The sequence below is a fragment of the Myotis daubentonii genome, chromosome 2, assembly GCF_963259705.1.
Source record: "Myotis daubentonii chromosome 2, mMyoDau2.1, whole genome shotgun sequence".
NCBI classification, from domain to species: domain Eukaryota; kingdom Metazoa; phylum Chordata; class Mammalia; order Chiroptera; family Vespertilionidae; genus Myotis; species Myotis daubentonii.
In genome coordinates, this window is record NC_081841.1 from 39,931,874 (window position 1) to 39,952,392 (window position 20,519).

Consider the following 20,519-nt stretch of genomic DNA (forward strand, 5'->3'; position numbering starts at 1 on the left):
CGTATTATTTGAAAATGTTTATTGTAGGGGATTGTTGATACTGTACTTAGGAAACTTCATGCAACTTTCCTTTATTGAAGAATCCAGAGAACTCCTGGGGCAAGAAATAATGGCACTTAGAGGCTTCCTGGGTGCAGGCACCATAGGGACTTTTTTCTTTTCTCCTTTTCTGATAGTGATCTTGTGATAAGCTGGGCACAGAAAGCTTGGACAAGGGCAAGCATCTTTTGCAAAGACTTTCCTCGGGTGGAAATTACCTTGTTGAGTGTGAGGTGAACCAGGCCAAGGGAGGGAGGAGGGAGATGGGAGAAAGCAGGAAGTGGGGAGAAAGCAGGCGCCTTGGGGCACGTCTGATAGGCGTGGGATGCACAGCGTTGGGCCGGGGAAGAACCCCGAGAGCCCAGGCTGGAAAGATGCGCGAGCCCGGAGCGCATCAGTTACTGCTTGCTTTTCTTTGGGGCAGACGCTGAGTCCAGGCAGTTTGCAGAGCCGGGGCGCCCACGCCACTGTCGGGGGCTTGGATGTCCGCCGGGTAAAAAGCCCTGGAGGCTCTCCCGCCCGAGGCGAACCGGCTGGGCGGGCGGGGCGCAGGCTCCCGCCCCGCGTCCAGCAGCCGCCGCGCCTCCGCCTGCGTCCCGCGCGCCCCCCGGTGCAGTGGGTGGCGGCTGCGGCCTCGCGCGCCCCTGCGGGACGCGCCTCGGGACGTCGGGTCCTTCCCTCCCCCCCCCCCCCCCCGCCCGCGACTCCGTCCGCCTCCCGCCTCCCGCTGGGCACTGGGGCCAGGCGCGCAGGGAGGGGGTGGGCCCGGACTGCATCATTCCGCACCGGCTGCGGCGCGGCCAGAGGGAGCAGGTGGAGTGAGCGGCGGGCAGAGACCGGAGCGCGGGGTCGCGGCGACTGCAGTGACGCTGCCCGGGAGACATGGCGGCCCAGCGCCTCTGAATAAGCAGAATCCCGAGCCCGTGGCCGCCGGGCCGCCGCCGGGGCCATGCCGCTCGGCCGCTGAGCGCACGCAGGGGCCGGCCGGCCAGGAGGACGCTCGCGGCAGCCGCGGCCGCCTCGCCCCTGTCCTCGCCGCTGCATTCTCCATGTTGCGCTGCACGGCAGTGTCTCGGGCGGTGTAGCTACTGCTGCTGCCAGAGGAGCACACAGGACCCTGCTCTGCTCGTTCATCCAGCCACACTTTTCTTTTCCATTTTTTTAGCCCCTTCCCTCCCCATTTCCTTCTCCCTTGCTCCGCCTGCCTGGCATCCATCTCCCCCGCCCTGTGACCCCCTCCCGACTCCGCGCACCGGGGCTATGGCCGCAGAAGAGGTGTTGCAGACGGTGGACCATTATAAGACTGAGATAGAGAGGCTGACCAAGGAGCTCACGGAGACGACCCACGAGAAGATCCAGGCTGCTGAGTACGGGCTGGTGGTCCTGGAGGAGAAGCTGACCCTCAAGCAGCAATATGACGAGCTGGAGGCTGAGTACGACAGCCTCAAGCAGGAGCTGGAGCAGCTGAAAGAGGTGAGTCGCCTGTCACCCCTTCCTTCCTCGCCCCCCCCCCCCATCCCCAACCTCATCCCCACTCATTTATAACGAAGTCGGAAAGGATGCTATTGAAAGGATTGTTTCTTCATCTTAGAGCCCTTTGTTGATAAGAGAAATTGAAAGGGTCCATTGTTTTCCCCACAAGAGAAAAATTGCCCAGGAAATGAATGCATAAGCTGGAATTTGGGGGGTAGTGGCTGCGGGGGTGGGAGATTCATGAGCCTTGGAGTCCCAGCACTCTGAGGTGACATTCCACTGGGTCGGAACGTATACACCCAACTTCACAAAACTGCTGCTACTGCAAACCCAGGTTTCAGCGACAATCCCATAATCCACAAAGGCGATGAGTAGGGTTTGTGTTCAGGACCCACAATTTCAGGAGGTAGAATCGAGGGTACCTCCGCCTTCTGCTGAAGGTAACCACTTCTTGATGAGAGAGGGAACTGTTAGGAGAAGTCCCTGCCAATCCCATGTGACAGTCTTCCTTCTCCTGGGCTTGACTTATTCCTGTCATCTGGCTGAGGGAGAAAAACAACTCTGCTGGACGGTCCCACTGCCCTGCTTTCCCCTGAGTGAGGCCGGCTGGGCCATGCACAGGTCTTATGAGGTCACCCTGACCAGGGACAGTTTAACTCCCGCACCAATGGTCTGAAGAATGGTATAGATCAGATACGTGGGTAGACCTGCGCTTCACAGGAGGCTCTTGTGTTTGAAATGACTGTATTTATAACGCGAGACTGTCACAAATGGACACTTGTCCTCTTTAGTCTTTTGGAATTTGGCTTCTTTTAGAGACTGGCTAATGGATTGGAAGAAAAGAACACATATGCTTTGATTTCCTATCAACAACACTCATAGGAATATACATAGTATTGAAGGAACTCAGCCTGTTTCATCCCATTTCTGAGACACTATGGGTAGCAAGTAGCTGGTAAATACATTTAAATGTACACATTGCTTGGCAAGTCTTTATTTTTAGGTGCACATTGAAATGTTAATTCTGATTTTGTATATAATATAAAAAATGCGTTTCTTACAACACACTCAGTTTTTTGGGGGGCGAGGCGGGGGCATCTTATTTTGTGTTGTTACAGTTTACAACATTTATGGCATAACTAATCAGCTTGCCTTCTATTTGAGTATATAATATGGTAAGCATTTATACTTTCAGGTACCTCTTATTTTTATTCTGATGCCTAAATGCCCCCCAAATTAATATATGGTAAAAATTCTACCTGGAAATCAGATTTTTGTGTACCAGGCTGTAAATTTCTTGTTCATGTTTCTCTGACCATGTACATGTCTGTTCTAAAAACAGCTGGACTTACTGGTATTTTCCAGTTTAGATTGGGTCTTGGGCTGATGTGTTTAAACCCAGTCAGACTAAACCTTATGAAGTCAGGAAACAGGATGATGATTGTAATTCTCAGAGATATTTTGATGTTGCCTACATCTATCATCATGGCTTTGCCAAGACAAGGAAGTGCAAACCAGGCAGTGTTAGGCCATCACGTCCTTGATAAAGGAGGAAGACTTATTTTAGTGAAATGGAGTAGAACGGTTACCTGACCTTCCCGCTCGATTTAAATAACCCTTCCAGGTTTTTTTTGTGTTTTTTTTTTCTGTGTCATTGTACTGACCATGTAGAGTAAACCTTAATGCAATTGTTTTTTGCCTTTACTAGACCATGAGCTCTTAGGCAAGGAATCTGACTTAATTTACTTTGCCTCCAAAGTCTTTAACACAAAGCCTCTCATAGTGAGTGTGCAATAAGAATTTTAAGAAAGAATAAATGTATACTGGAAGACGATATCTTTATCAAGCATTCACTAGTCAATAATGATTAGTGTCAGAGAAAGACCAAGAAAATTAGGAGGTATGGAAAGGGACTAGTGTTAAGAAACTACCTGTATTGCTTTCTCAGCAATAGTGGGGAAAATGACAAAACAGTGTCTTGTAAGAATAGTATAACACTGGTTTCTTAACAGAGAATAATGCAAACACCATTTTTTTTTTTATGTAAGAAATTTGAGGCATGTTTTATTCTTTATAACAGGAGGGTAATAGAATTTATCAGGAGGATTTTTACCAAATGATACTTGTTTACATATGTGTTTTGGGTTGCATTTAGCATAAATGTAATTCAATTTTAGGTTCCTAATGACTGGCTTATACAACTATATAAAATATATTTTAGGGTAGCCCAGCCAGTGTGGCCCAGTGGTTGAGTGTTGACAAATGAGCCAGGAGGTCACTGTTCAATTCCCAGTCAGGGCACATGCTGGGGTTGTGGGCTTGATCCCCAGTAGTGGGTGTGCAGAAGGCAGCCAATAAGTGATGCTCTCTCAACATGGATGTTTCTATCTCTCTCCCTCTCCCTTCCCCTCTGAAATCAATACAAATATATTAAAAATACATATTAGGGTAATAAAATAATTATACTTGATCATTTGATAGTGAGACCTGTTATTTTTATTCTTTTACTACAATATATACTTTGGTTGGGAGTATTATTTAGCTTTTTAAAAGATATATATGATTTTAAAGAGAGAGAAAGGGAGAGCGAGAGAGAGAAACATCAATGTGACAGAGAAATGGCGATTGGCTACCTGCCACATGCAACCAGGGATTGAGCCCGCAACCTGGGCATGTGCCCTGATTGGGAATTGAGTAAGCAACCCTTCGGTGCAGGGGATGATGCTCAACCAACTGAGCCACACTGGCCAGAGCAGGAGCATTTTTAAATGAGTTAAATCAGTCTCAAAAATATTTCCTGTTTAAAAGTATATTCAAAATAATTGTGCAAACTAAAATACTCCAATGATGATAGCACATAGAAGTCATTTTTGAAAAACATGCTTTCTGAGTGCCCTGATTTTTCAAGAGGAAGTTTTGTTCATTTTCATGTATATACAACAAATAATATATATCTAGAACACTAAGTATAAAATACATCTTTGGCTTCTTTATTTTTTAAAAAAAATATTTTTTTATTGATTTCAGAGAGAAAAAGAGAGAAGGAGAGAGAGATAGAAACATCAATGATGAGAGAGACTCATTGGTTGGTTAGCTCCTGCACACCCCCTACTGGGGATTGAGCTCTGACTGGGAATCCAACCTTGACCTACTGGTTCATCATAAGTTGACATTCAACCACTGAGCCACACCAGCCAGGCATCCTTGGCTTGTTTCTAGGCTCTTGCAACAAATATGATTCATTACAAAATAATTGGAATGAGAATGTCAATAGAAAAATACTGTACTAAGTCCAAGTTGGACATTAGTAGTTTGCATTGTAGCAATTTGGCTCAGTCTTTATAGGTCATTTTGTTTTTGAGTCAGCATCCAGCAGTGCTGCTGCCTTCCTTCCCAGGCCAGGTACTGCCCTGACAGTAATGCGAGTGAGCAGTGTTGCCTGGAGATGTACAAATTAAGATGATGAAGTTATTACTTTTTTTTTAGCCATGTCTTTTCTCTGTTCAGATTGCTTTTTGGCCTGGGCTGATAACACTCAGGCCTCTACCCTGTGCCTACACGACTGCTGTAATTGTGTTCCCAAAAGAACACACTTCAAAGAAAAGTACTAAGGATCTGAAATGGGATGACGTCTGACATCACCATGGTCTCCTTTTCATTACACTTGGGCAGCTGGACAAAGCAGCATGTTCACTAGAATACTTGACCGTGCTTTGAGTTCACAGATAATGCTTGCTTTTCAGTGACCTGAGGGGCACCCATGCCCAATTATGCCCTGGCTGGTCTTATGTCTGGGATGTGTGTAAATCAACACGGTCTGTCCCCAGGCCAAAACAGTATTTGAAGAAGTCATGATTCTAAGATAACTTGAAAAACAAAAATATAAATGTATTTAAAAAACCCCCATAGACTTCAAATTTAAGGATTTCTTTTAAACTTAAAAAATATAGTTGAAATTTTAAATGTAGTAAAGTTTAAAAAGATCCCCTAAGAGAGGAATGATTCAGCATTTCTGGTATCATTTTAGAAAACATATCCGCATGACAGGACAACTTCAGAAAAGTTTCGCAGCTAGGTTACAATAGACTATGGACTAAGAATCTTCAACTCATTTTCTTCGTCTGTTTCTCAACCCTGATACCAAGGATAGACACCACCCGCTGAAGAAGCATTGTCTGGGCACTGGACATGGTGTTTTTTTTTCAGGGCCGTAGTGAAATCATTCAATAAATACATATTTAACTTACTTTTAGAAATTGTCACATTAGGGACCCAATGAAAGCCACTTAATTACCTGCCTTCATCTTTAAAGAACTAATTTCCCCCCTGCTTAAGAAAGATTGTTAGCTTATTTTATGCCTGTAAGTTCTAATCATGAAATCATTTTGAGGGGGAGGGTATAAAAAAAACACCAGATTTTTTTCCAATCTATGAATAAACATAGAGAAAGTTAATACTTTATTTGACTTAAGCTATTATTTTTCCCTTATTGCTTTTAAAGAAGAAATATTTACATTTATTATTCAGTTTATTATCAAATTAATCAAACATCTAAAATATATCAGCATAAGCTCTGGGAAACTGAACACCTTCAAAAACAATCATAACCTCTTTCAATCACATTTCTTTATTTTTTTTTTTTGACCCAATTGCTTTACCTTGCATCATCCCCTCTTTTTATTTCAATTCAACATTTCAGCAGTGGCAAAGTTATTTCTCAGATATAATTTCACGAGATTTTATACTCTTCCATCACATCTTTTTTTAAATTTTTTTATATGTATTTTATTGAGTTTTTACAGAGAGGAAGGGAGAGAGATAGAGAGTTAGAAACATCGATGAGAGAGAAACATCGATCAGCTGCCTCCTGCACATCTCCTACTGGGGATGTGCCCGCAACCCATGCCCTTGACTGGAATCGAACCTGGGACCTTTCAGTCCGCAGGCCGACGCTCTATCCACTGAGCCAAACCGGTTTCGGCTCTTCCATCACATTTACCATGTTTGCACGAACATGAACAGCGGCCATGGCTGGAAGATTTTTTTTTCAGAATTTCATGCTTACAGATATTCTTCCCTGTTGTCCCTTTAAATGCACTTGTACTTTATGGGTATTGATATTGTGTTCCAGGTTGACAATATATTTACTTGTATGTTGAAAAATACAGTAAAGGACTTTCTCACACATAAGGTTATACCTATAAATATGGCTTTGAAGGAGAGGAGGACATGAAGAGATGCATAGTCTTACCATTAAATCATTCATTATGGTAAAGAAAGGCATGTGCAGTCAGGCGGCAGGAGATGAAAGAGGGAAAGCGGTAGTGGCTACATTTGGTCTTGGGACTGCGGAACCATTAAAAGGAAGTGTTTGGTGCCTTACATCTTATTTAATTGTCCAAGTAACTTGGGGGCTTCTTGCCCATTTTTACAGGTAAGAAACACGTTGCGTGCCTTACTTTTATTTCTTATACTACCCGTTTACGAGGCATTACTTGAATTATACTTGAAAGGTGAGGAAAATACGCTGGGCTTAGAGAGGCTAAGGATTCTTCTCAGGCTCCAGGAGGTGAAACCTAGTTTGGGAAGAGCCCACTTTCTTGTCACTGCAAAGAGTGAAACACCTCAGTCACAGTGCAGTTTATTTATTTTAAAAAATATCTTTATTGATTTCAGAGAGGAAGGGAGGTAGAAATATCAATGATGAGAGAGAAAATCATTGATCAGCTGCCTCCTGCACACGCCACACCGAGGATCGAGCCCACAGCCCGGGCACATGGGCATGTGCCCTGACCAGGAATCGAACTGTGACCTCCTGGTTCATAGGTCAGTGTTCAACCCTGAGCCATGCCGGCTGGGCAGTCCCAGTGCAGCTTAGAAGGTCATGGTGTTGGTCACAGAGGGTGGGTTGAAGCTGTGCCAGGGCAGAAGGGATAGTGAGGAGGGGATGAACCTGGGAGGTGTAGGGCAGAGCTCAGTGTTGGATGTGACTGGAAGTAGTGAGTTGAGAGTCTCAGGATGGATAGATAGTTCCATTCACGAAGGAAGGTCCCATGGCCCGGAGCATTTTTAGAGAATGGAGTTGATGGCCAAAGATACATGAGTCCTTTTAATTCATGTTTTCTTTGAGAGGAGGCATGGGTTGCAAGAGGAATTCAAATACTCAACTTTCAATAAAACAAATGAATAATCCGTGTACTTGGTTGCCCAAACCTAATTTCCAGAATATGGAATATATGAACACTTTAACTACATTTTCACTAACTAATTCAGATTGTATTCTGAATTAGGAGATGTGCAGACTAGTAGACAGTGGGCAGAGAAGCTGGGTTGGCACAGTGAGGACTTCCAGGGCAGCCTCAGTGGAAAACTAGCTCTCGCTGACCTCTCTGGAGGGAGGAGTGGGAGCAGCAGCACCTCCCTCACTGACTGGTACTTGAAATTCCATTAGTGCTTTTAAGTGTTTAAAAAAATTTTTTATAAGAGGTTAGTTGCACTTTAAAACTTACAGTTGTATAATTATGACAGTTTCTGGCTATCATCCCAGCTAGATAAAATCACATACAAATTAATAAATTCCCCTTCCTCTCCTCTCAAATCTGTCTGTATTGCTACTACTATGGTGGGTATTCTCTTATACTTGTTTTAAATATGTTTAAACATACGAATTCATATGCAGGGTTTTTTGTTTGTTTGTTTGTTCTTGTTTTTATAAAAGTGAAATTGTGCCATACATACTACTCTGCAACCTGGCATTTTCCATTTACGAGTATGCACTTTTAAAATGCAGTGTTTTGTAGGACAGGACTGTATTTTAAAAAAATGTATTTTTATTGATGTCAGAGAGGAAGGGAGAGGGAGAGGGAAAGAGAGATAGAAACCTCAGTGATGAAAGAGAATCATTGATTGGCTGCATCCTGCACACCCCACACTAGGGACCAAGCTCACAACCCGGGCAAGTGCCCTGACTGAGAATTGAACTGTGTGACCTCCTGGTTCATAGGTCAACCCTCAACCATGAGCCACACTGGCCGGGCAGGACTGTATTTTTAAGGCACTGATGTTTAAAATGTGAAGAAAATGGAATGGATTCGGGAAGAAAAGCAGAAAGCCTCAGGGGGTGTGGGTGGTAGTGGGGGTGCAGATGGGTGGTTCGTGTTCTCCCCTGAGAATAGCTTGGGTGGTAAGTGACAGAGAACACAAGTGTAGGTGTGTTTTAAAGAAATGGATGGAATTTGTTTGGTTACCCCATAGCAATCAATACCAAGGAAAAAGGAGGTTTTGTGGGCGAATTAGCAGAGAATCTGATTTATTGTCTTTTTGGCGAGAGGGAGGTATGTGTATCAGCATAATGGGTGGCTGGTGTCCACGGCCAGCAGGAGCCGGTCCCGCAATGTGGCCACTTCCTGTCCACACAGGGTCTTGGTGAGAAGCCAGGATGATTCAGGCAGTTGGGGCTCATTACGTCATCCCCTCTTTGCCTGATGATACTTGAGTTTTGAGATGGCTGGTTAGGACCTTCTACAGCAGTGGTCGGCAAACTGCGGCTCGCAAGCCACATGTGGCTCTTTGGCCCCTTGAGTGTGGCTCTTCCTAAGCCTTAGGAGTACCCTAATTAAGTTAATAACAATGTACCTACCTATATAGTTTAAGTTTAAATAATTTGGCTCTCAAAAGAAATTTTAATCATTGTACTGTTGATATTTGGCTCTGTTGACTAATGAGTTTGCTGACCACTGTTCTACAGCATCTCTGATTCAGCATGTGAATACAGGCCATGGGGAGAAGAGGGTACAAGACAGGAAAATGTTCCACAAAACTGTTCTTCCTTGTGGCAATTGATACCTTTTCTTCCTGGGATTTAATTACTTTGTCTATAAAATTAAGGGTTTGGAATAGATAATCTCTATGATTTTTATTAGCTCTAAACTTCTACGACACTGTGTTTTAAAGTAATGTAGTCTGCTTATTTACCTACTTGTGCTTTGCTTTTCAAATTTATTCTACTTTTTTCCAAAGTACAGGTTACTCTTGCTTAGTTGCAGTAATTTTCACCTAGCCTTCAGGGATAGGCATCAACTCTTCTCTGTATTTTCCCTCCTTTCCATTTCCACTCTGGTTATTCAGCTGCAGCCAGGAAAATCCACCTGTTTTCATACTTGTACTGTACCCTTCCACAGGTTTTAAAAGATATATATTTTTATTGATTTCAGAGATGAAGTGTGGGTTGTGGGGAGAGAGAGAGAGAGAGAGAGAGAGAGAAAGAAACATCAATGATGAGAGTCATTGATTGGCTGCCTCCTGCACGGCCCACACTGGGGATCGAGCCTGCAACCCAGGCGTGTGCCCTGACTGGGAATTGAACTGTGACCTCCTGGTTCATAGGTTGACGCTCAAACACTGAGCCACGTTGGCCGGGCCACAGTTTAAGAAAAGAAAAAATTTTATAGTTCTCTTTTCCTTTGAATACCTGGCCCAAACTCATTTTCCTTCTGGATTCACTTTACTTCTCTAATCAGGCCTATGCTATTATGAAACTGATACATTGAGTTACTTTTCATTGACATTTTTGTACATGGCTTCAGAGAGCAGAACAGGGCTCAGTGGGTTCCTGGGAGCTAGATTTTGGATCAAAATGAAGAACTAACAGGTATAGCTTCCTGAGAATGGAACCAGGCAGCTTTCATTAGGAAATTGTGAGTTCCTGGTCACAAAAAATTTTAAGGAGATTCTAGCCAACCACATGCTGGGAATACCATCCTGGTGGGTTTATGCTGGGATAGGGGTTTATATAGAACAATCTCTAATGTGTCCTTTCTAGTCTGAATATTTTTTGACCTTATACCAGGTATTCCAAGTAATTTCATATGTTTCTGGATGTTATTGGTTTTTAAAAAAAATATTTTTATTGATTTGAGAGAGAGAGAGAGAGAGAGAGAGAGAGAGAGAGAGGTTTAGAGACAGAGAGAGAGAGAAACATCAAGGATGAGCGAGAATCATTGATTGGCTGCCTCCTGCACACTCCACAGTGGGGATGGAGCCTGCAGCCTGGACATATGCCCTGACCAGGAATGGAACTGTGACCTCCTGGTAAATAGATCAACACTCAATTGCCGAGCCATGCCGGCTGGACTGTTTCTGGTTTGTTTTTTTAAAATATATTTTATTGATTTTTTACAGAGAGGAAGGGAGAGTGATAGAGAGTTAGAAACATCAATGAGAGAGAAACATCGATCAGCTGCCTCCTGCACACCCCCTACTGGGGATGTGCCCGCAACCAAGGCACATGCTCTTGACTGGAATTGAACCTGGGACCTTTCAGTCTGCAGTCCGATGCTGTATCCACTGAGCCAAACCAGTTAGGGGCATGTTTCTGTTTTTTATAGTCCCTTCCCCACCACCAACCATATCACAGTGTTTCTAACATGGTTACATTTTTGTTTAGCATTTCATAGTTCCAGTATTTAGGACTTTTGAACATGTAGAATGTTTTCAAAGTGTATTAGAGGTTTGTCATTATTTTGATTTATGTTTTGCTTGATTTTCAGAAGAAAACTGATGTATAATAGAGAAATTTGAGATGACCACATCTGTAAATTTTGGGAAGTTTCAGTGAAACTATACATTTTTAAGCCACATGGTTGCTTCATTGTCAGCTCTTGATATGCCAATTGGAGTTTTTATTTTTCCTTAAATTGCCCATTACTTCTTGTTCTGTTTCATTTATTCATTCAAACGTGTGTCTTTTGAGGCTACTGTGTTGGGTACTATGCCACTTGCTGGAGGTACAATGTTGAACAAGAGAGACAGGAGGGAGCTGCCTGCATGGAGTTCATGTGTGAGACGGGGAGATAGTCAGCAAGCACACACGCGCTCTTCAGATGTGAGAATTGCCGAGAGTGAAGAGATGGAGCCTAGCTGGAGAAAGCGTGATCAGAAAAGTCTCTCCCAGGAGGTGACATTTGAGCTCAGGCCTGAATGATGAGAAGGAGTCACTCCTGTGGAGATTGGGGGAAGTCACTTTTAGGAAGAAGGACAAGTGCAAAGATTTTAGAACTCTGTAGTAGTGAGGGAACTGCTGGGCCACCATGTCCTGTAAAAATAACCATTCGTATTTGAAGAATGACCATCTATAAAATAGTATGTTGACTCTGGAGTTTTTGAATGAAATTTTGTGTCTCCACACTGGAAGTGTTTGAGCGGAGCCTCCATACCCCCTTGAGGGCTTCTGTTAGAAGAGGTGGATCAGAAACAGTGACTTGAAATACAGACTACTTATCAGGATCACCTGGGTGATTTCTAAAAATACTGCTGCCTGGCTCAGCCAGTGTTGCTAAGTGGTTGAGCATCGACCCATGAACCAGAAGATCACAGTTTGATTCCCGGTCATGACACATGCCGGGTTGCGGGCTCGATCCCCAGTGTGGGACGTACAGGAGGCAGCTGATCAATGATTCTCTCTCATTGGTCTTCCTTCCTTCCTTCCTTCCTTCCTTCCTTCCTTCCTTCCTTCCTTCCTTCCTTCCTTCCTTCCTTCTTTCCTTTTCTTTTCCTTTAAATCTTTATTGTTGAGATTATTACAGATGTCCCTTTTTTCCCTCCCATTGCTTTCCTCTACCCAGTTTCCGCCCCACCCCAGGCCTTCGCCACCCTGTTGTCTGTGTCCATAGATAATGCATATATACACATAAGATTTTTAAAAATATTTTTTCTTTTTTTTGCATATAAGATCTTTGTTAATCTCTTCCCACCTCCCCCACCCTCCTTCTCTCTGAGAATCATCAGGCTGTTCCATTTCCATGCCTCTGATTCTATTTTATTCACCAGTTTATTCTGTTCATTAAATTTCTTATTCATTTATTTTGATTTTTAAATTCAATTGCTGATAATATCTATTTTTTGCCATTTTGTTGTTCATATTTTTGATCTTTTCATTTTTCTTTTTCTTCCTCTTAAAGAATACCCTTCAACATTTCATGTAATACTGGTTTGGTGTGATGAATTCCTTTAGCTTTTTCTTGTCTGTGAAGCTTTTTATCTGACCTTCAACTCTAAATGATAGTTTTGCTGGGTAGAGTAATCTTGGTTGTATGTCTTTGCTATTCATCACTTTGAATATTTCTTGCCACTTCCTTCTGGCCTGCATAGTTTCTTTGGAGAAATCAGCTGACAGTCATATGGGCATTCCCTTGTATGTATGTACTTAAGTGCCTTTCTCTTGCGGCTTTTAAGATTCTCTCTTTGTCTTTTGCCCTTGGAATTTTAATTATGATATGTCTTGGTGTGGTCCTCTTTGGGTTCCTCTTGTTTGGGACTCTCTGTGCTTCCTGGACTTGTAAGTCTATTCCTTTCACCAGCTAGGGGAAGTTTTCTGTCATTATTTCTTCAAATAGGTTTTCAATAGCTTGCTCTCTCTCTTCTTCTGGGACCCTCATAATGCGAATGTTGGTATGCTTGAAGTTGTCCCAGAGGCTCCTTACACCATCTTCATATTTTTTGATTCTTTTTTCTTTTTGCTCTTCTGATTGGGTGTTTTTTTGCTTCCTCATATTTCAAATTGTTGATTTGATTCTCAAAATCCTCTACTCTACTGTTGAATCCCTGTATATTATTCTTTATTTCAGTTTGTGTATGCTTAATTTCTGACTGGTCCTTTTCCATGTATTTGGCATTCTCATTAAAATCCTTGAAAGTCTCACTAAGTCTCTTGGAGGTTTCTAGAAGATTCTTGAGTAACCTTATAACTGTGGTTTTGAACTCTAGATCCAGTAGATTGCTTTCTTGTATTTCTTTCATTTGTGACATGTTTCTTTGTCTCTGCATTTTGACTGTTTTCCTGTTTGTTTCTATGTATTGGATAGAGCTGCTATGTCTCCTTGAGTTGGTAGAGTGGCCTTGTGTAATAGGTGTCCTATAGGGCCCAGTGGCTCAGCCTCCCCAGTTACCTGAGCTGGGAGCTCTAGGTGCACCCTTTTGTGGGCTGTGGGCACAGTCTTGTTGTAGTTGAGACTTGATTGCTGTTGGTGTCACTGGGAGGAATTGAACTCCAGGGTATTTGGCTGTGAGGACCAGCCGTGCCTACAGTGGGAGAGCTGCTATGCAGGAGACACCTCTATGGAGTAGGACTTGCTTTGGTGCTCACTGAGTCTGCCCCTTGAGTGTGTCACTTATGGATGTGTAGAGTTGTAATCTGGTATGGTCTGACACTGATTACTGGGTACACTGACTCTTGGGTTTCCAGGGAGGTACAAAGTCTGCCACTGCCTAGAGCCACCCAGCAGGAGCTACAGAGAGATCTTCAGATTTCTCCTCTTTGTATCGGGTTTGGAAGTGCCCAGACGAGGCCTAGCTGTGAAGCAAGGCAGGCTGGTGCCGGTTTGGGGTGGGGGTGGGGGGTGAGGTAGGGTGGGGGGTGGTGTCTTGGGCCTTTTTTTGATAGATTTGGGGCTCCCTGACCCTGCTGCGGCTTGTTTGAGATTTTCAAGGACAGGCCATTCATATGCAAAAGCTGCTGCAGGCAGCTTGGTTGAGGTGGTAAATTGGATAAGGCGCGGTCCTAGGAAATCACCAGGGTGGAGCAAACAGAAATGGCTTCCAGTCAGCCCTGGGAGGTCCCAGCATAGGACAATGATCCCTGTGAGCACCTCCGTCTGGGAGAAAGCTGCCCTCAAGTTCCTTCCCTGATGTCAGATAGATGTGTCCCCCAGGGCCTCACCCTGGTGTGGAGCTCAGAGGAAGCAGGACCTTGTAAGTTCCAATTCATGGTGCCAGACTTTTAAGAGGACCAGCTGGGTCTCCAGCAGCCTCTGTGTCACCGAGCCTCAATCCACACTGGTTTTACAGCCCATAGTTCTTATTGCCTCTAGGGACTTCTTTTCCCAGCTCTGGGACCCTGGGCTGGGCATGTAGTGTGTGGCTGGGACCCCTTGCTCCTCCCAGTGGCCTCTGCAGAGATGATCTCCCTCCCAATTAAAAAAGCGGCACACGTGGGTGCCGGAGCAGCCCATTCCGCACCTCTGCATCTCCTACCAGCCTCAGTGCGCTTTCTTCGTTATTTCTCTAGTTGTAGGACTTCGATTCAGACAGCTTTCTGGCGATTCTGAATGATGGTCGTTCTGTATTTTAGTTGTAATTTTGATGTGGTTGTGGGAGGTGGTGAGTACAGGCATTTACCTACGCTGCCATCTTGGTTTCTCCTCAATGTTTCTATCTTACCCTCTCCCTTCCTCTCTGAAATCCATAAAAATCTATTAAAAAAAAAAGACTGCTGCCTGGACCCTACTCTGGGATAGTTCCATCAGAGTCCTTGGAGGTGGAGCTGGGGCTTCAGGGTGTTAACCCCCCTCTCGTAGGTGCAGCAGGGCTGATAACCTCTCTCCTAGAAACGCCAGCTCCAGGAGCAGATAACTCTGTAGGGATAGAAGTGTTTGGTAAGAAGAGCTGAGAAGTTATGAGCTCATATGTAAACATTGCACAATCTTTTTACTACTCTATTTTCTGGAAATGAAGACTCTCTAATGGCTTTCAGAAAACTATCAAACATCATCAAAACCTGCATTAGACAGTTAAGAGGTATGTTAAATGAGACTTTAATATTCTGTCCTCAGGGTTGGTTGCTAAAATTTCTTTTTAAAGTTATTCGTCTCTGTTATTGCATCCATTTTGTTTTTCTGTTCTGTTTCCAGTTGTTTATGCCAATTTTATAAGTTTAGAAATGGAATATTAAAAAAGAATTGCTTTGATAGATTGATCTTAAACTTCTGGAGTTCTTTCTTTCTTTCTTTTTTTTTTAAATCCTCATCTGAGGATATTTTTTCTGTTGATTTTAGAGAGAGAGGAAGAGAGAGGGAAAGACAGAGAGAAACATTGATGTGAGAGAAACACATCGATTGGCTGCCTCCTGCACATGCCCTGACCAGGGCCTGGGCCAGGGAGGAGCCTGCAATCGAGGTACGTGCCCTTGACTGAAATTGAACCCAGGACCCTTTGGTCCACAGGCTGACGCTCTATCCACTGAGCCAAACTGGCTAGGACCTGGGTTAATTTCCATTGTTGTTTCGGTTATATATGCTTACCATTTTCAAACATTTTATGGAGAAAAAGCACTACTCTAAAATGTAATATGTATCGGGTGTTTTCATCTTTAAATTTAGAATCAAGAGTAAGAAACCTGTTTACATTTATGGGAAATACACAATAACAGTAGCAATTTCCTTAAGAATGTTTTGTTGCAGTTTGGCGTGGGTCTGTAATAGAAGGTTCAGAATGATGGGTCTTTGTTTTCCTCTTGCATACTGCAGACTAATGTGGAATCAAATGCCACTGCTGAAGAGCCCTTAGCCATCAATTTTTGGAACTGAAAGAGGTTTATATTATAATGTGGATGTGCCTTGTTGATAAGCCTCACTGGTTACCATTTTATAGATGGTTTTAGGAGATTTTTCCAAGTTGACCTTGGTGTGAGGTAACTAGAAGGAGACAAGATAAGTTTAATCTTGTACACGACTTTTTTTTGTTGAGCTGAAGATACTATCATCTTGCAGATTCTCTCTTTGGTACCCCCCCCCCCCCCCCGCCCTGCTAAATCACAATCTGGCTTGCTTTCCGCTAATGCTGGCATGTGCACAGAGCCGTTAGGCTCAAAACCACAAGAAAATATAATTAGGAAGGAAAAGCAACAGTTAGAGAAAAAAGTCAATAATATAATGTATTTGAAAACCAATTAGAAATACCTTTTGAATTTTGAAAACCAATTGTAAATACCTTTCGACTCTTTGATGTTGTTGTTTTTAAAAAATTAATAAGGTTTTTAATTAGTGTTAGCAATTCAGAATTAACTGTGGTTTAATGATCTACATACTAAGATTCCCTTTTTGTTATTTTTTTTTTTTTTTTTGGTATGTATATGTTTATTATTGTTATACTAGTGGCCCAGTGCATGAAATTCATTCACGGGGGAGGGGGATGTTCCTCAGCTTGGCCTGCACCCTCTCCAATCTGGGACCGCTGGCTCCTAACCACTCACCTGCCTGCCTGCCTGATCACCCCTAACCGCTCTGCCTGCCGGCCTGATGGCCCCCAACTGCCCCCCCCACTGGCCTGCTCGCCCCCAACTACCAGCCCCTGCCAGCCTGATTGCCCCCAATTGCCCCCCCCCCCGCCAGCCTGGTCACCCCCAACTGCCCCCTCCCCCTCCTGGCCTGATTGCCCCTAACCACCTCTGCCTCGGCCCCACCGCCATGGCTTTGTCAGGAAGGACATCTGAGGGTCTCCCAGAAGGTCTCCTGGTCTAATTAGCATATTATCTTTTTGTTAGTATAGATTTTCTTGTTGAATTGATACTTTTACCAGTATATACTGTCCTTCTTTGTCTTTTGTAACAGTATTTGGCTTAAAGTTTATTTTGTCTGATATTAGTATAGCTATCCCAGCTCTCTTTTCGTTACTATTTGAATGGACTATCTTTTACTATCTTTTCACTTTCAACTTGTTTTGTCTTTGGATCTTTTTTTTTTTTTAATTAAATCTTTATTGTTCAGATTATTACATTTGTTCCTTTTTTTTTTACCCCCATAACTCCCCTCCTCCCAGTTCCCGCCCCACCCTCCGCCCTCACTCCCCACCCACGATTTTTGTCCAGTCTCTTCCCACATCTCCCACACCCCTTTCCCCCCCAAGAATAGTCAGTCCATTCCCTTTCTATGTCCCTGATTCTATTATAATCAACAGTTCATTCTGTTCATCAGATTATTTATTCACTTGATTCTTAGATTCACTTGTTGATAGATGCATATTTGTTGTTCATAATTTGTATCTTTACCTTTTTCTTCTTCTTCCTCTTCTTAAAGGATACCTTTCAGCATTTCATATAATCCTGGTTTGGTGGTGATGAACTCCTTTAGCTTTTCCTTATCTGTGAAGCTCTTTATCTGACCTTCAATTCTGAATGATAGCTTTGCTGGATAAAGTAATCTTGGTTGTAGTTTCTTGGTATTCATCACTTTGAATATTTCTTGCCACTCCCTTCTGGCCTGCAAAGTTTCTGTTGAGAAATCAGCTGACAGTCGTATGGGTATTCCCTTGTAGGTAACTGAGTTACTTTCTCTTGCTGTTTTTAAGATTCTCTCTTTATCTTTTGCTCTTGGCATTTTAATTATGATGTGTCTTGGTGTGGTCCTCTTTGGATTCCTTTTGTTTGGGGTTCTCCACGCTTCTTGGACCTGTAAGTCCATTTCTTTCACCAGGTGGGGGAAGTTTTCTGTCATTATTTCTTGAAATAGGTTTTCAATATCTTGCTCTCTCGCATCTTCTGGCACCCCTATAATTCTGATGTTGGTACGCTTGAAGCTGTCCCAGAGGCTCCTTACACTATCCTCGCATTTTTGGATTCTTTTTTCATTTTGCTTTTCCGGTTGGATGTTTTTTGCTTCCTCGAAATTCAAATCATTGACTTGATTCTTGCGCTCCTCTGGTCTGCTGTCGGGCGTCTGTTTAATATTCGTTATTTCAGACCGTGTGTGCTTAATTTCTAGTTGGTTCCCCAATATAAGATCGAGGGTCTTATTAGTTTTCGTGTAGATCTCATTAAGTCTATCGGCAGCTTCTAAACAGTTCTTGAGAGACCTTAAAAGTGTGGTTCTGAACTCTATTTCTTCCATTGACAATTTTGTCCTGTTTCTTTGTCTCCACATTTTGTTATGCTTCTTTGGTGCACCCCCTAGTGGTCTTTGTTCGCAGTCTTATAGATAAATCTTGATTGTTGTAGCTAATTCCAGGGAGGGTTTGACCTCCAGGCCAAGTGGCTATGAGAATCAGCTGTGTCAGCAGTGAGAGAACTTCTGTCCTCTAGGGAGGTGCTAATCTAGCCTTTGCCTGAGGCTATCCGGCAAAGGCCTCTGTGCAGGGCTTGGGCAGGGCGGGTCACACAGGATCAACAGGGTGGGCCGGAGAGAGCAGTTATGGCGGCTCTCAGTCCTGTCCCCAGGGGCTCTGCCTCTCTGAGTCCCAGCACCCGCTGCAAGGCTCGGAGAGAAAGCTGCACTCGCTCTGACCGAAGCCAGACAGTCCGCTTCTCCCGTTTGAGCCTGGGTCCCTAAAGACTCGCCTGTATCTGGAGCTCAGAGTCTGCGACTCCCTCCTGATTGAAAACAACAACCGCGCCCTCCGCCGCCAGCCCGCTCCGTGCACTCCGCACCTCAGAATTTGACTTCAGCACTGCGCCTCCTCTGAGTGTCGGTATGTGTTTCTCTTTCCTCCTAGTTGTAGGACTTCCACTCAGCCAGTGTTCCTGTGGTTCTGGGTGATGTCCGTTCCGTGTTTTAGTTTCACTTTTGAAGTAGTTGTTCAAAGCAGCAAACTCCGGCGTTAACCTATGCCGCCATCTTGGTTCTCCTTCCCTTTTTGTTATTTTTAAATTTTATTTTAATTCTCACCCAAGGATATGGTTTTATTAATTTTAGAGACAGAGAGAGAGAGAGAAAGAGGGAGAGGAAGAGAGAGGGAATGAATGAAAGAAATGTTAGAAACATGGGTTGGTTGCCTCCTGTAGGCACTCTAACTGGGGATTGAACCCGTGACCTTTCAGTGTACAGGACGATGCTGCAACCAACTGAGCCACATTGGCCAAGGCCTATAATGGTTGACAAAGAATCATCACAGATAATATTCTAAAAAAAAAAAAAAAAGCCCACAATAACAACAACAAAAAAACCCAGTTGTAAAATATACAAGGAGCAGGGTACTATTGGCTCTACATCCATGTCATTACTTTGTATTGTCAGACTTTAGAATTTTTGCCTCACTGGTAGATGGGAAAGGGTATCTTATTGTAACTTTAGTTTGCATTTTTGTGACTATGAATGCGGTTAAGCATCTTCTTAAATGTTTATTGGCATTGAAATGTATCTCTTCATTGAAATGGTTTCTTATTTCTCTTACCCATTTTTCTACTGGGATTGTTTATATATCTGTGTTTTGTACACTAAGCCTTCCCAGCTGTATATGTCAGAACTTTCTTTTTCTAGTTGTGGTTGTCTTTTCACTCTCTCTGGGGTGACCTTTGATGGAGAGAACTTCATAATTTTAATTTAGTTGATTTATCACTCTTAATGTTTATAAGGTTTTTAAGAATTCATATTTCAGAAATCTTTTCTCACTATGTCATAAAAATATTCACCTATATTACTTTTAGAATATCTTATAGTTTTCTATTTAAATCTTTAATTCTCCCTGGAATTGATTTTTGTGTTTGATGTGAGATAGATATCTAATTTAATTTTGTTTATAATTTTTCACCATAATTTTCTCCCCATAATATTGGATAGCCAGTTATCTAAACATAACCAGTTGTTGAACACTCTCTTTCCTCCACTAATCTTCAGTGACTACTTTATCATAAGTCTAGTTTTTATATAGGCATGGGTCTATTTCTGGATTGTTCTGTTTCATTGGTTTGTTGTCCCATTCCTATGTAAACACCATATTGTCTTATTGTTACAGCTGTTCAATAAGTATGGTCTTGCTGATGGGATATTTCTGCTTAGTGTTTTCTTCTGTAGAAGAATTTTTGTAAATTCTTCTGTAGAACATTTACAAAAAAGCCTTAAGTGACTAAAGGTAGATCATTGTTTATTTCCAGGTCTTCAATAAGCATGGTTGTCCTAGAGTTGTGTACGTCTTAAACAAAGAAGGCAAGCTCCAACAAAGGAACTCAGTTGTCTAATTAGATGTTAACTAGAAGCCTGAATGGGATCTCTGACCTAATTCTCCAGAAGTCACTTTGGAGAAATATATCGAGGGCTTTTCATAAAGTATTAAAAAACATAAGCTCCAATTCCTCAATTTCCCTTTTGTGGCTTTTGAGCAAGCATATGCATATTTCTAACTTAGGCACCTGAAATATCTTATTACCTCTAGCTCTCTAAAAATTCTTCCCTTGGTTATTATTTTTTTTTTAATCACAGTAATTGAAAAAATAAATTTCTACACTAATTCCCAAGTCTATTTTG

General features: G+C 42.8%; 1 protein-coding gene across 5 annotated transcripts in view; it reads left to right on the top strand.

Annotated features, from left to right (window-relative positions):
- Positions 1-757: 757 nt before the first annotated feature.
- The window catches only part of BICD1 (BICD cargo adaptor 1), a 209,663-nt gene continuing 189,901 nt past the window's right edge, over positions 758-20,519 (top strand). For 3 of the 5 annotated variants that reach the window (XM_059682516.1, XM_059682519.1, XM_059682518.1), the window contains exon 1: positions 760-1,512. In XM_059682516.1, coding sequence (XP_059538499.1) covers positions 1,300-1,512 — 213 coding nt within the window. In that variant the 5' untranslated portion in view covers positions 760-1,299. Of the gene's footprint in view, positions 1,513-20,519 lie in introns of all 5 variants that reach the window. The other 2 variants (XM_059682515.1, XM_059682517.1) reach the window with 2 other exon arrangements.